Raw genomic sequence first — 14,763 nt, 5'->3', positions numbered from 1 at the left:
ACCGCATGCGCCAAGTAGTTCAATACGAATGCAACAATTAACCGATTTCACGATAGCTAACTACGGGAGCTATCGCATATCGATATATCTGGTTATCGATGTAATGCACATACCTATATGCAGCAAAGAAAAAAACCATCGTATTGTGTGATTATCGATAAGTGTAAATTCAAAAATGGCAATTTTCATAACGTACAGAAACTTTTATTCATTAAAGTACAGCTTAACACTTGCACACGCACTTGATGTACTTGGAAGACAAAATGACGCTGGATGCGCGCACATTTGTAAAGATATACTCATTACATTCATATACATATACAAAAAATTATGCTTATAGATACAAAAATATTAATTATTACATACAATATATATTTATTATAAGCTACACACGTACGTGTTACATGCTACAATAAATTAACTCTTTATTGTTCTCCTCCCCTCTTCTCTCCTCACCTCTCCTCTCTACTCTTCTCCACTCCTTCGCTTCATATATTTATGCTGCTTTCGAAATTGGCGCACCAAATACATCGTCGTACTTTGACGCATTTTGACTCTATACAATTGTTTATAAGTTGTATATGTGTTTAATGTAAGTATATATAGCGCTACATAGACTATGAACTAATGTTTTTAGCTTTTCTTCATTTTTTTTCTGTTTTTTATTTGTTTTTGTAAAGTAAAAAAAAATGTATGTATAGATATAGAAGTTATATTTAATTGTTGTATGTGTATGTGGGGGGTAATTTAGCTTTCGAGAGCGAGACAAACGACAAAACTAGAAATAAATAATTATTGCAATACATACATATGTATATATATTTATACTTTTGCAACTTGTGCCGTTGCTTCGTAGCTAATCGTAAGGTTGACAGTACTACAGTTCAAACTGCTGGAGAAGGAGACATTCGAAATTCGACCTAACCCGACCTCTGTTGCTGTCTGTCGTCTGTTGTCTATTTCTTTTGATCTTTTTGTCTGTTTGTTTTGTGATTTCTAAACGAATATTGCTTTCAAAGTTGCTGTTGTTGTTCGCTTCATTTTTTGTTGTTGTTGATGTTGCTTTCCTCGTTGCTTTCGTTATAAGCTGCATTTCGTTGTCGATGTCGCTCCACTGACTGCTCTGTCTCCGCCTAATAATTATACGGTCCGTATTGGGAGCCATGATAGTAGGGACCCGGATAGATTTGTGGCTGTGCATAGTTGGCGTAGGGTGGATACGGGGGTTGCTTTTGCGAGTACACTGCACAAAATAGAAAACAAGAAAAACAGTTAATACAACACACACAAATTCGATTCACTTTCGTCATTTACCTGGCATCAGATATTGCAGATTCAGTTGCTCCTCCTTCTCGCGCTCATTGCGCAGACAGACAGCGGCGCCGGACAATAGAATGGCAGCCAAGAGACAAGTTCCAATGCCTGTCCAGGCCACAATATACGACCAATCGTAGACGACCTTTGTGTTGTCGCGCAGCACCTGAAAAATTACAGATTTCAAGAGATTAGCACAATCAAAGCGGTAGAACTTTGGTCATCTTCACTTACCGTATTCCATTGCTGGAAGTAATCCTCGCCCACAACCTTCTCCTTCTCAAAGAACTCAACGGTATGCCAGAGACCCATGGCGCCAGCAGCCAATAGACATGTGACCAGCAGGAGTATCGATGTGGCAGTTATGGCACCCGATGATCGCTTCCAGCAGCCCGACAATCCCGTCCAGAACGCACAGAAGATCGTCACGAAGCTGATGATGAACAGCGCAATGCAGGAGCGAGCCAAATGCAGTCTCGATGTGGCATCCTCATTCGATATCTTGTCGTCCTCCACTTGCGGGAAATAGTCAATGTTCGAGCAGTGCGTCTCAATCGGCGACAAATACGTGGGAACTAATGGAATACAAGTTAATAAGATTTTTATTTTTGAGAAATTAATCAAACTTATTTTTATGAATATTCTGAATATTTCCTAAACATATATGATAAGGTAATGTAACAATAATAAGAAAAAGTCTAAGATATTTCTTGAACTTATATGAAACATTATTCTATAAACACAACACAAAAGCAAAAGCAAAAATTGGATAGTTGCTTTATGCAGCAAATTATTTAAAACAACAAATTTTTAGACTAACAAGATAGCATATATGTATATATTTATAGGTATATTCTTCTAAGACTTTTTGCTTCGATTTAGTTTCAAAATCATACAAATATATGATATTTGACCAATTTCTAGAAATTATAGCTAAGCGAACCGGCTTAATTTAGGAAATAATTAAAGTACAACTTAAGTGAATAATCGTTTTTTTAATAAATAGTAATTATCTATTCATTTCGTATCTGTATAAGCAATACAAAAATACTTAATTATTGTATTTACTTACTATATCTTAATCAAATGTGACATTTAACAGAGTGTAGGATATAGTTGACCGATCGGAAGCATTAAAAGCAAATTTAATTTTAACATTTTAATTTTTGTGCGAATATCCAAAATAAATCAAGAAATAATATCCATATTTGTTGACTAATAAACTTGAAGCTATATATAGACGAATTTTAATGTCAAAATCTTAATAATACGATTGACTATTAACTAATAATATAAGTTGATATATAGATTAATTTCATTATCAATATCTCAATTATATTACTATATGATATAGTTAAGCGATTTCAGAAATCTTCATATGGTGCGAATAATTAAAATAAAAGTGAAATAGTTGGGTTTACCTGCTGATGCTGGTGGTCGCTCCTTGGGGTAGCATATCCTGAACAATCCGCGGGTTCTCGTATAGTAATAATACTTCACATTCATGTTATGCAGCAGCGACTCTGCATCCGAGTGCTTGGCGGCAAAGGCCTAAAGGGAAATACAAGAAAACGAGTTTAGACATCAGGTTAACCTTCTCCAAAGATTAAACATTATATCGACATTATGCGCAGATACACCAACAACAAAATGGGGGGGGGGGAAGGTGTAGAAAGACACATACATTTACACATACATATAATGCGTATCATTGCCACCTGCTTCGGGTTGCTTTGTTTATCAGTGAACAGGTAACTCACGACAATCTAAAGATCGACAATCGAGATCGATCTCATCGAGAACCAGTTCCGCATGTGGGCGTCGCAACAAAAGATTTCGCTTACGATTTCAACTAGACTCTTTTGTATTTGTGTGTACAACATTTATTATTACTACTATTATTATTATTATTAATGTGATGATTGTCGACTGCTGACTGTCGACGGTCGACTGTCGATCATCATCCGGTCATCTTTCGTCTTAATGATACACGGATGTTACTAACTATAGCTCTCTGACAATGGGCCCCATCTGTGTTACAACCACTACTAAATACTGAGAAGTATGTGTGATCAGATCATGTGGCAAATAAACACGTTCCGACGTTCTCATACGTCATTATATACAATAGTCGTAGTACTAGTGCATGCAAAACTCATTGCGAGACTTACAACCGAAGGTTTTCTCTCTCTTAATCTGTCTCCATTGTTAAGATGAGAACTCAGCTAATCATTTTGGAGGTCACAGTTGCTAACTCTGTCATGCGAGAAATCGAATCTGAAGCTGACATCTTCTGCATTTGAAAGTCATTTCACGAAACTTTCGTTATCGGTCGCAGCCGCAGCCGTTGATCTAGGTCAATCTTAGATTAGTTTTGTCAAAATTCGATCAGTTTAGATCTAGAAAGGTGCAGAAAGCGTTGCTTGCTTTCCATGCTTTTATCATTTATCTAAAAGACATCAATTTAAAATCTTTTAAATTAAATGATATTCTATGCCCTTGTCTTGTGTCTTAATAAATTTCTTAAGCGTTGTTATTAGTGTTTAGTTGAACATATTTCAAATGACACGACTCTTCATTCAGCATAATTGTGCTAGAAGCGAGTGTTCCTTAAAATTTTTCCCAACCTGTACTTAGACTTAAAGAGATTGTTCCATAAAAACGTTTTCAATTGATCAATAAGGGAGCGCTTTTAGAATTGACAAGCTTTCCTTACACCTTATCATGATCTTATTAGTGTTTCATTCTGTTCCATTTCATTCCATTCTATCCCATTTCATTCCATTATATTCCGTTTCATTTCATTCTATTCTATTCTTTTCCATCTCATTCCATTCTATCCCATTTCATTCCATTCTATCCCGTTTCATTCCATCTCATTTCATTCTATATACCACTTCATTCCAATCTATTCTATTTTATTCCTTTATATTCCATTTCATTTCATTCCCTTTAATTAGACTTGAAGTGTTCCCTAGAAGCTTTCACCATTGATCTTATCAGTGTTTAATTTTCAATCTATGAAATGATATGATATAATTTGATATGATGAGTGTGTCGCTTAAAAACTTTCTCAATTGATCTTTAAAATGATATGATACTCTATAACCTACACTTAAAAGTGGTTATTAGACTAGATGTGTGTGCTTTGAAAGCTTTATTCAATTGATCTTCTCAGAGCTTTCACAGTACCTACAAAGAAACGACCTTCGAGCTTTCCTCGGCCTATTCGACTTGCCCAGTTGTGCGTAACCCCAGCAATTAGTTGACTATGCCAAGTCAAGAGATGGGAGATGAGAGATGGTCTCGTTTTGCAGGAGCTCTAAGCGCTAAGCTCTAAGCTCTGCTCTGCGGCCTGCTGCACACGACTAATTCCATCGACTCGCTCTCCAGCTGAATGGTTTTCTAATACTTGCAACAAATTTGCTGCAACTGCAAGTTGCCAAGCAGCCATAAATTAAACGATTCGAAGTGCCATGACCAGCGTGGAGAAGTAGGAGGCGGCGTCCACAGTTGGGAGCCCTTAATTGACAAGACTTTCATAAGAAAGTTACAAAATTAATCCGCTGTGGAAGGCAATGCGCTAATAAAAGACCAGTCCAGACAACCCAACACAGCTTAAGACAACACAAGACAAGACAAGACCTGACCAATGTTAAGCGAGGCGCGTCAAGCATTTCATAAGAGATCTCTGTTGGGCGATGGGCAACACCTTCCAGTTCCCAGTTCGGGTTTGTTGCTTTTTCTCTTTGCTTTTCCTTTTCTTTTTCCATAAAAATGTTGTTGTTGTTTTTTATTATTATGATTTTGAACTCAGCCCTCGGTTTGGTGTGTGTTGCGTAAGCGAAAAACCTTTTTCACAAGCATCCAAAAATAATTTACATAAGTCGAGTTCTCCAGTTCCGATTGCGAGTTTTCAATATGAAACCGACTCGGGCCCCAGAGTTTTGTCGATGAAAACACAAATTTGTAAACTTTTCTTTCGTTTCATTGTTATTTAAGTACCGGACATAAAGTAAAACACGTTTCGCGTTTATTTTTTATTTTACTTTTTTTTTTTGTTGGTGGCAGACAAAACACTTTTCTCTTTTCACAGACAGAAAGAGAGGGATAGTGAGGCAGGGGCAGAGGCAGAGGTTCAGAAAGTCGCCACTCAAGTAGCTGATTAACATTTTCCCAAAATGAAACACACCAAATGTAGAATCTTATGTGGCAAAGGCGAAACGTGTGAAACGTGATTCCATTTCAAATTGTTGAATATTTTGTGACTCAGCCCCCCTCCTAAAAAAAGAGGGCCAAATACTCGTGTCCAACTACGTGTTCTTCAATCGACAGCTTAAGATTAGAGACCATCGAAGACTATTCAATATTTGGCAAAGTCAATCTTCAAATTAGATCACGTCTCGTTTCGGAGTTAGAAGATAAGAAATCTTTTCTTAAGCTGATTAGAGAGATTAGTTCCCCAATTTAGTCGCTTTTCATTAATCTTGCATAATTTGAGCTTTTTATTAGAACTACTTAGCAAGCGATCTTCGTTTATGATCTACCATTAAAACGTATTTGTTTTATATTTAAGTTTTATTTGCATACTTGCATAAATTTAAACACAGAATACTATCTGAAAACGTTCAAGGCATTGCAATCTTTGTGTTTGGCAATAAAGTTGGTTCTATTTTCGAATTCGAGTTCGAATTTAGGGTTTGTTTCAAGACTGCAAAACTGATAAATGAATTTTAAGACAATCTTCTTTCTTAAATGGAATCGAAGACTAAATATATAGTCTGCAATATCGGATCGATCAATCAGCTAACAAACGATCTTGCTAGCAATGTCTCAGCTTACATATAGAGGTTTATTTTAAGACTGCAAAACTGTTACATTATATGAATATTAAGCCGATCTTCAATCTCAAATGGAATCGCGGGCTAAATATATAGTCTGCAATATGGTAACGATCAATCAACTAACAAACGATCTTGCCAGCAATATCTCAGCTTACATATAGATGCTTATTTCGATCTTAAACTAAATCGAATGCTAAAGAAATGCAAATATATAGTCTGCAATATCGTATCGATCAATCAGCTAACAAACGATCTTGCTAGCAATGTCTCAACTTACATATAGAGGTTTGTTTTAAGACTGCAAAACTGTTACATTATATGAATATTAAGCCGATCTTTAATCTCAAATGGAATCGCGGGCTAAATATATAGTCTGCAATATGGTAACGATCAATCAACTAACAAACGATCTTGCCAGCAATGTCTCAGCTTACATATCAGGAAGCAAAAGCTTTCCAGACAAGTTCCAGAGATTGTACAGACCCTAAACAAGTACGCAATATACAATGTATGTTATATGCACTATACACACATGTGTGTCTACAGTTGTGCAGGGTCTATTGTTACCAGTTTTGCAGTTGCCAGATCATAGACAGCAAGCACATGGCGCCTGGGCAGCTGCGACTCTAGCTTTAGCTCTAGCTGATATTAATAAGGCACAACTATTTTTATGACACGGCCAAACGAGTTTCTGCGACGTCAGACAGAGAGCCAGAGAGAGAGAGATAGAGAGAGAGGGAGACGGGGAGATGAGCGGATGTTGGTGATTAGCCAATCGACGGCGATAAAAGCCGAGTCAAGTCTGGCAAACAAGCATCTGGCAAACTGGATCAGTTCTACGTGGTGCAGGATGCCAAGCTTGATCCAAGGCCGCAAAAAGATACAGTATGACACCAACGAAATAACTCTCAAGAGAGAGAGAGAGACACACCAACTTAGAAAGAGAGAGCTTCAAAATGCAGGCGACACATTTTTTGGGTGCGGCATATTAGAAAACTTAGCAACAAAAAAAAAACACATATGTATGTATATGTATGTATAAACACTCCCAATATTGTCGCTGGCTTCGTCTCTGAATAATTTATTTGGCTTGGAATGCATGGCAATTATTTTTGGTGCACACATTTTTTAGCTGGTTGTCGTTTCTCGTTTTTGGTTTTTTTGTTTTTATGTTTTTTTCGTTTGACTTGGCTTGACTTTGTTTTATAACTCTGCCATTCGAGAGTCTAGTTGTTGTTGTTTGACTCTGCAAAGGTCGTGGGAGCGCGACATTGACAATAGATCTTCCACTTGAATCGCATCTTTACCTCCACACGCGCAGACAATGTGCGTACTTTGGACTCCAATGGAATTCCAAGCCGCAAATCGAAGCAGCAATAAACACCATAATTATAACGAGTTAACATCTTCGATACGGAAGTCGGCGCCAAATTTGCGCAAATTTGAAACAAATCAAAAAAACAGCAGCAATGAACAACAACAACAAAAATGAATAAAAAGCCGCGCATTAAACACAAAACTCCCAAACGATTCAATTTCAATTATATGTTTGTTCAACCCAAAAAAAAAAAATCATAGAAGAGATACAAAAAGAAAAGCAACAAAATTGCTTATCGAGGCATGTGTTTTTTTGTGGTTTTTTTTTTTGTAGGAAGCGAAAGCGTTTGAAATCGCACACTCAAGTGACCAAAATAATTACGATTGAAGTGAGCTGCAGAAGAGATGTGTGTGAGAAAGATTGGAATCTGGGGAATCTTGAGAACATCGCATGCTTATGATAATGATGACCATAGCGAAAGCTCTAAACGTGCCAAAAACGGAAAATACAAAAAAGAAATACAATTTACTAATAGCACAATTCTGTTTTTTGGAGTCTTAACAGCATTTCACTGCGGAAATAAGAGTGCAGAAGTTGAAGCATTGTTACCTAACTGTAACATAACCTAACAGCAACGGGAATTACCAACATTCCTTTTGGGGCGTGGTCATTGGAGTTGGCCAAGAGCAAACCAAACACCAGGTGCTGATTAAGCCAGTCGCCAGTTGCCAGTTGTCAGCTGAAACCCAACGCCAAATGCAATTCACTTTATGCAAATGCGTTAAGCGCGGTTCTCGCCAGGGAGAACGCTGAGAGAGGCTGACAAAGGGGGAACTTATAGAGGTGATATACCATTTTGGAATTTCACATGATGTCAGCAAAATAAAATACAATTTAACCAGTTAATGATGCGCAGCGCAGACATTCTCGCAAATTCAAACGAGTCGTCGCTTGTTGACGGTTCACAAATGAATTTATGAGATTTATTAATAATCAATTAGTTAGTAGAGGAAACTCCTAACTACTAGATACCCTACGATTATTATTCTATGTGCTCAGAAAATATTATCCAATCAATAACATTAAAATTGGCAGAATCTTAAGGTTTATATAGATAATCCGAACTACCTTTTGTCTTTTGTCAATAGATCTTTTCAGAATCTTAAAAGAATCTTATAAAAGAATCAAAACAACTTTCGGTATATATGTACATAAAATTGCTTCTTATCATGAAATTTTCCCGAAACTTTTAGTATAATATTCTTTGATCCTTTTCAACGGATCACACATTTATAAAGTATCAAATCTACACAAATATCCAGCCCTGAGAAACTTTGAAGTATACACAAAAAAAAGGGAAAAAGAGAAACACAAATGAAATCTTAGCTTGATTGCGGTCGTTGGGTCGTTGCTTTTGCTGTTTCAGCTTTAAGTGCTGGTCACACTTGGCGTATGAGCAATTTGGCAAAAGCTTAATTAATCTCAGGGTGTCTCAAATTAACATGTGTTTCGCTGCTTTCGTCTTGACAAATCAAAGCGCTTAGTAAGCGTAAACATACGACACGAAATTCATTCATTGAAAAGCAAATGAAAGAAACGAGACGAGACGGCGGAGAGAAAAACCAAAAAACATTGCGCCAATCCCAAAACTAACTACTAAAGCAACCAAAGACAAAGACAAAGACTGATGAAAACGTCATGTGGAAAAAGGTAAAAACAACAAGTCAGTAAGTACAACAGCAGCTTTTCATTTCTATTCATTTCTCATTACGTTTCTTCGGGGTCTCCACACACACACACACACACTCAAAAAAAGTTGACGATCGTTGCAATGCCCGTAAGACAACAATGCGAGGCAGCACCAAATGCGAGGTGGGTAGCTCCTCTTTCCTCTTTCCCCTCTCCACTCCCTCTGCTCTCATCACACACATGGCGCTTGCAATGCTGCAGCGGCAACGAAACGAAATGAAATGAAAGAAAAGAAATGGGGAAAAAAAAGAAAACAAGCAAAACGAAGACAGTAAGTGCAATGGATAGAAGGGTTTTCTCTTTTAACGAGCCAACGAACGAACGAAACAAACGAAACGAAATGAATCGAACCGAGCCAAACAAGTGAACAAGCTAAGCAAAAAAAAAAATAATAAAAAAAACCCAACAAAAAAATGCTGGCCAAAAGCGCAGTTTCATCAATTGGATTGGCGGGCGATCGGACTGGATCGTGAATCGGGGATTGTGGATTCAACTGCGACTTGGCTTTGACAAAATAAGAAAACAAACAATAAGCAAGACAGCGACAAGTGACACTGATGAACTGCTTTATACCCGGTACATAAGATTGCAAAGTACTTCCAGGTTTGGGGTATATAGAAGAAATTGAAGGTTGCTAAATATATCAGTAAAATTGAAAATTACTTCAATTTCTCTCCAACTTTTTAATACCCCAAGAAACCCATCAAAATGTGCCGGGTATAATGACAACGAAGACGGCGACGACAAACTCTGTCTTAGGGCTGCCGGCGATCCAATCCGATCCGATCCGATTCGTGCCGAGTCGGTTTAGGAACGATACAACGGGTATTGCATACCAATTTTGAGCAACTTGAAAACGCGAAACGAGTGAAAACTCAAAACCAGTTTTGTTTGCTACAACACAACACACATCTATCTATAAGCTTCCTCCGTTCTCTCTCTCTTTCTCTCTCTCTCGCTCACGACAGCTACTAAAAACCAGAAAGAATCAAAGGAGGAAGAAGAAGCAGCAGTGGTAGAAGTAGAAGCAAAAAGAAGCAGAGGCAAATCCGACAACAAAACAAGAAGTTGTTGTTGTTGCTGTAGTTGAAGTTCTTGTTTTCTATGAAGCGCTTGAACTTTGTTTGAACGCAACACAAAGCAGCCAAAGAGAGAGAGAGAGCGCAATTGTATTTTGCTGATAACAGTAATCCGCCAAGATGGAGTTCTAAGAACACAATGAAATAAAGCAACCACAAAGAACAAACGAAAAACAACAACAACAACAAAATCTGTTAGTTTCTGCGCTAAACGTAATGCTTTTTACATAATTGTGCATAAACTAGACTTAAAAATAGAATAATAATAACCATAACCTCACTTGCTGTTTCAGGTTATTCGAAAGTTAAACATCCCCCCATTGTAGTTGCTCAGGTAGTTGGAATCCATTAGTCATGCAACCTGCCAGCTGCAGATCTGATCGAACCAATTGAATTTGACACGGATAATGGTATCGATATGCCAACTGTTAATTACACACATATGTACATACACACATATATACAATATATTTTCAAAGGGTTCTAATCTTTTTTATAAGTGCAGTGTGTGAGTGAGAACAGCTGCATCATTAATTATGAAAATGCATTTGAGAAAGCTCAGCTTTATCGACCGTTTCACTCGCTCTTCGCTACTTGAATTGTAAAGCGAGCTGGCAACGCTGCAGCGCTGTTAGGATTAACCTTTAAGCGAGCGCGCCAAGTAGCCCAAACGTCAAACGGCAAAGCCAAAGTCGCAAAACGTGCAAATATTTTCAGCACACGCTGTTTAACTTGCTCAGGTATGCGAGGTATGTACACTTTGAGCACACACACACACACACACATGAAGTTAATTTAGGCGCTCTCCCTCAACTTGGCTCTCTTCTATTCTCCCTCTCTCCTTTTCGATTGCTCTCTGTCGCATTAGTGCAGCCACAAGTGCTGTTTGCTTTTGTTGTTATTGTTGTTTTCATGTGTATTACATGCAAAATGAGAAATTGCCGCTGCTGAAGCTACTGCCGCGGCTTCTTCTGCAGCTCCCTCAACGCCTTCTTCTGCTTCTTCTTCTTTTGTATGCCGCCTCTGTTCCCAGCTGGCGCGTCGCATCGCTTGGCTTGGCTAAGCGCTCGCGTAGAAAGTTTTAGCGTTAACGGACAAGCAACCGAACCCCCCGCCGCTGCCAACTCCCCCAGCCCATTCACATGATCGTGCTGTAGTTGTTGTTGCTGTTATTGTTGCTGTTTGCTTTCGACCTTTCTTCTTTTCATATGCCTCACACGCTGCGCCATGCCCTTATTTCTTCTTCTGTTACTGTTACTGCTCTCGCTATCTCTGTCTCTGTCTCTGTGGCTGTCGAAGTCAACGTCGCAGTCGCAGTCGCTGCCACCGACGTTCAACATTGCAGCGAACAGTGCTTGCAAGGCACAGTGGGACACGACGTTCATTATCTAGGCAACTTTGAAATGCTCCAATGCCCGCCAAAACTGGTGTAATTGCTGTAATTGTACCAACTCCACTAATTGTACAACCCCGTTTGCAACACGTTTGGACATGTTCGCTGCTCGTTGATCCCCGTTTCAGTTAGGTGTCGGTTACGCGTATAAATCAAAACAATTTCATATTTCTCCAATTTGTGTGGGCAGCACTTGCGGTTCTGTTGTCGTTTTCAATTGTCACTGTACTTGGCATGATCGTAAACAGTAATAATATATCTAAAGACGAATACAGTACAAATAAAAACCAGTAACAAAAAAATATTACTTAAAAAAAACAGGCAAATAAACGCAAATTACAAAAAAAGAACCTTGTGAAACCGAAATCAATTTGTATGCCAAATTTGGGTGAGCTATACTACATGTGGGCAGTTGAGACAACACAATATAAGTGTCTATGACCAGCATAACAATTTGTGCATTATGTTTTTTACCAAAGCATGCATTTAAGAAACTTCTTTAATAAAAATTGTTAAATTTTGTATAAACAATTGAAACTTCACGTTATTAGGTACTGTGTACAAATTATTCATATTTGAGTACTTACAACCCTTTAATTAAAAATAAAGTGATGAAGAGCCTATTAACCTTGTGTTTTTTTTATATAAAACCTAAAATATATGGTAAAATACCAAATTTGTTCTTAGTCCATATAATACTACATAGATTAGATCCCTAATGAAAGCCTAATTTTGTTTGTTTATAAAATATATTGAATTAAATGAAGTGCAATAATATGTTGTAATTATGTGGTTTGTTAAATAAATTTCAACACCTCAATGAAATAGTAAGTTGAATAATAATAAAACTTGTAAACTATTCTTTTCGAATTTCATAACTGGATGTTATGTCTGTGCCCATTGTAGCTCAGTACTAGTTTGTGACTTCCACTTTGGCTTCTTCTTTATTTTTGACTATGGCTTGTGTACTATTATACTTCTCTCTGAAGCCGAGGCCTTGATTCGATTGAACCTATTGTCTTACGTCTATTTAAGCGGGGGTGTGAGATACAAGATACACACACACGCATACAAAGTTGTGTATGCATAACAAGATATAATGGGAGATTGAAGATGCATATAAGATATGAGAGAACGGCGCTGCTGTCATTTTGTTGACGCTTTACACTAACCTGTATCTGATTGCGTCTGACATCATAATGCAGCCAATTGTCTGTGGAGAAGGCGATCGCGAGCAGCGCTGTGGCGATGATAGCGCAGATCGTCGCTATCGATAGCGTTACAGCCGAGCAGGGCATTTTGAATAATGAATATTTTTTTCGCTGTTAATGCGTGTCTGGGCTGCTCTGCTGCAGCTATTAATGCACTGTTAAAGCTCCTTTTGCTGATCTGTTAATGCACTGTTAAAGCTGATGCTTCTGCCTCTGCTGTTGCTTGTGTTCTGTTATGTTGATGTTAATGTTGCCCGAAAAACGGTTATTTCTCTGGCGTTGCGTCTTCGATGATATTCCGCACGAAAAAAATACGGTTGTTGCTTTTTGTTGCTATTGCTATTGCTATTGTTGCTTTTGTGTTCACAGCTAGCTTCTTCTGCCTTGCTTGTGATGCCCAGCAACCAGTTAGCTGCTCTGCTACGGCAGCGACGACACAGAAAAAAAAATCACGAAAAAAAAAATAAATACGTGTATAATGATTTAGCAAGCAGCAGCAACGGCAAACGGCAAATAGCAAACGGGAATGAGCCGCAGCCAAAGTAAAGACAGGCACAGTAACCGACACACGCACACGCACACACTCACGTAGTGCACAGAAATAGAAACAACAAATACCACACGCACACACTGAGACACGTTTAAAGACGTTGCTAATGCGAAAAACGAAACAGCGACAAACTGCGCTCAAGACAACGTTCGCCAGCGGACTGAACGCCAAAACTCTGAGCCAAGTTTCAACAGCTTAGCTCTACGACGAACAAACGAACGTCGCTGTCGCTGTCGCCGTTGACGTCGACTTCTGCGCAGACAGCGACTGCGACTGAAAATGCAACCCGGCTCTTCTACCTGCTGGATAAGACAGCGCACAACAACGACAACAACAACAACATCTACGGCTGACAAACAAGAAGAAAATCACAAAAACAATGTTCACTCGATCGTTGTTGGTTTCGTTGGCGACGACGACGACGGCGTTTTTGGACTTGCTTTTGTTGTAACAGCCTGTTGATATTTTTCTTGTTTTGCTGGAACAGGAGCAGGGTGAACTATAAAATACACAGCAACAAATTCATGAAACTCCGTAGACTTTTCTAAAGGCTGGAATTTATTTTAGTAGGTTCAGAGTTTATTGTTCACTTTCTAATCAAGAAATCAATTTACATGTGTTTATTTAAGTAGCTTAATAGTTTATTGTTCACTTTCTAATTAATAAGCCAAAAATCGCTAAACATCATTAGAATTGTTTCTGTTTAACAAATTAAATTCATGTTGTTACTTTCATAAAATTGTTGGACTTTCCGTGTTGATTTATTGAAATTATTACTTTTTTTTGTTTTTATGGTTTTCGTTATATTATTTCAGATTATTCACATTACCATATTCACATCAGCGAATGTACACAGTAATAAATTAACTAAAACAATTTCATATTTTTTTACATATTCATTTTTGTATGCATAAATAATTTAATACCACATTTATAGTCGACTTTATTAATATTTATTGCCTGCTATATTTTTCATTAAGTTGTTTATATCTTAATAAAATGTTGCTGTTTTAATTTGTGGCTTAATAACATTTAATTTATGTCTGGAATGCGTTTTAGGCATTCTTATAAATTATATTTAGCTAAAATGCTGGTGATTTATTTGTCATGTTAATCATAGGATAAATAAGCGTTGCAAATAAATTAGGAAAATTCAAAACGTTGGTTGTGAAATGATGACTGCATATCGATTGTATGAGAGTTTATAATAAATCTTCGAATCAAATTAATTGTTAATGGCATTTCCGATTAAAATTTGCAACGGAAAAGAATTATGTTGTATTAAAGTATTTGGAAAGTATTTCT

General features: G+C 37.6%; 1 protein-coding gene across 1 annotated transcript; it reads right to left on the bottom strand.

Annotated features, from left to right (window-relative positions):
• Positions 1 to 182: 182 nt before the first annotated feature.
• On the bottom strand, positions 183 to 13,625 carry LOC133847387 (uncharacterized). The gene is made up of 5 exons (XM_062282379.1): positions 12,870 to 13,625; positions 2,736 to 2,865; positions 1,549 to 1,889; positions 1,315 to 1,480; positions 183 to 1,243 (listed from the first exon to the last, which is right to left on the bottom strand). Exons 1-5 carry the CDS (start codon positions 12,993 to 12,995, stop codon positions 1,134 to 1,136), a joined length of 873 nt encoding a protein of 290 aa, XP_062138363.1. The 5' UTR covers positions 12,996 to 13,625; the 3' UTR covers positions 183 to 1,133.
• Between the last annotated feature and the right edge of the window lie 1,138 nt (positions 13,626 to 14,763).

This window comes from Drosophila sulfurigaster, chromosome X (genome assembly GCF_023558435.1).
Source record: "Drosophila sulfurigaster albostrigata strain 15112-1811.04 chromosome X, ASM2355843v2, whole genome shotgun sequence".
Classification (NCBI taxonomy): domain Eukaryota; kingdom Metazoa; phylum Arthropoda; class Insecta; order Diptera; family Drosophilidae; genus Drosophila; species Drosophila sulfurigaster.
The sequence above is the reverse complement of the archived record's forward strand: the minus strand, read 5'-3'. Positions and strand labels throughout refer to the sequence as shown.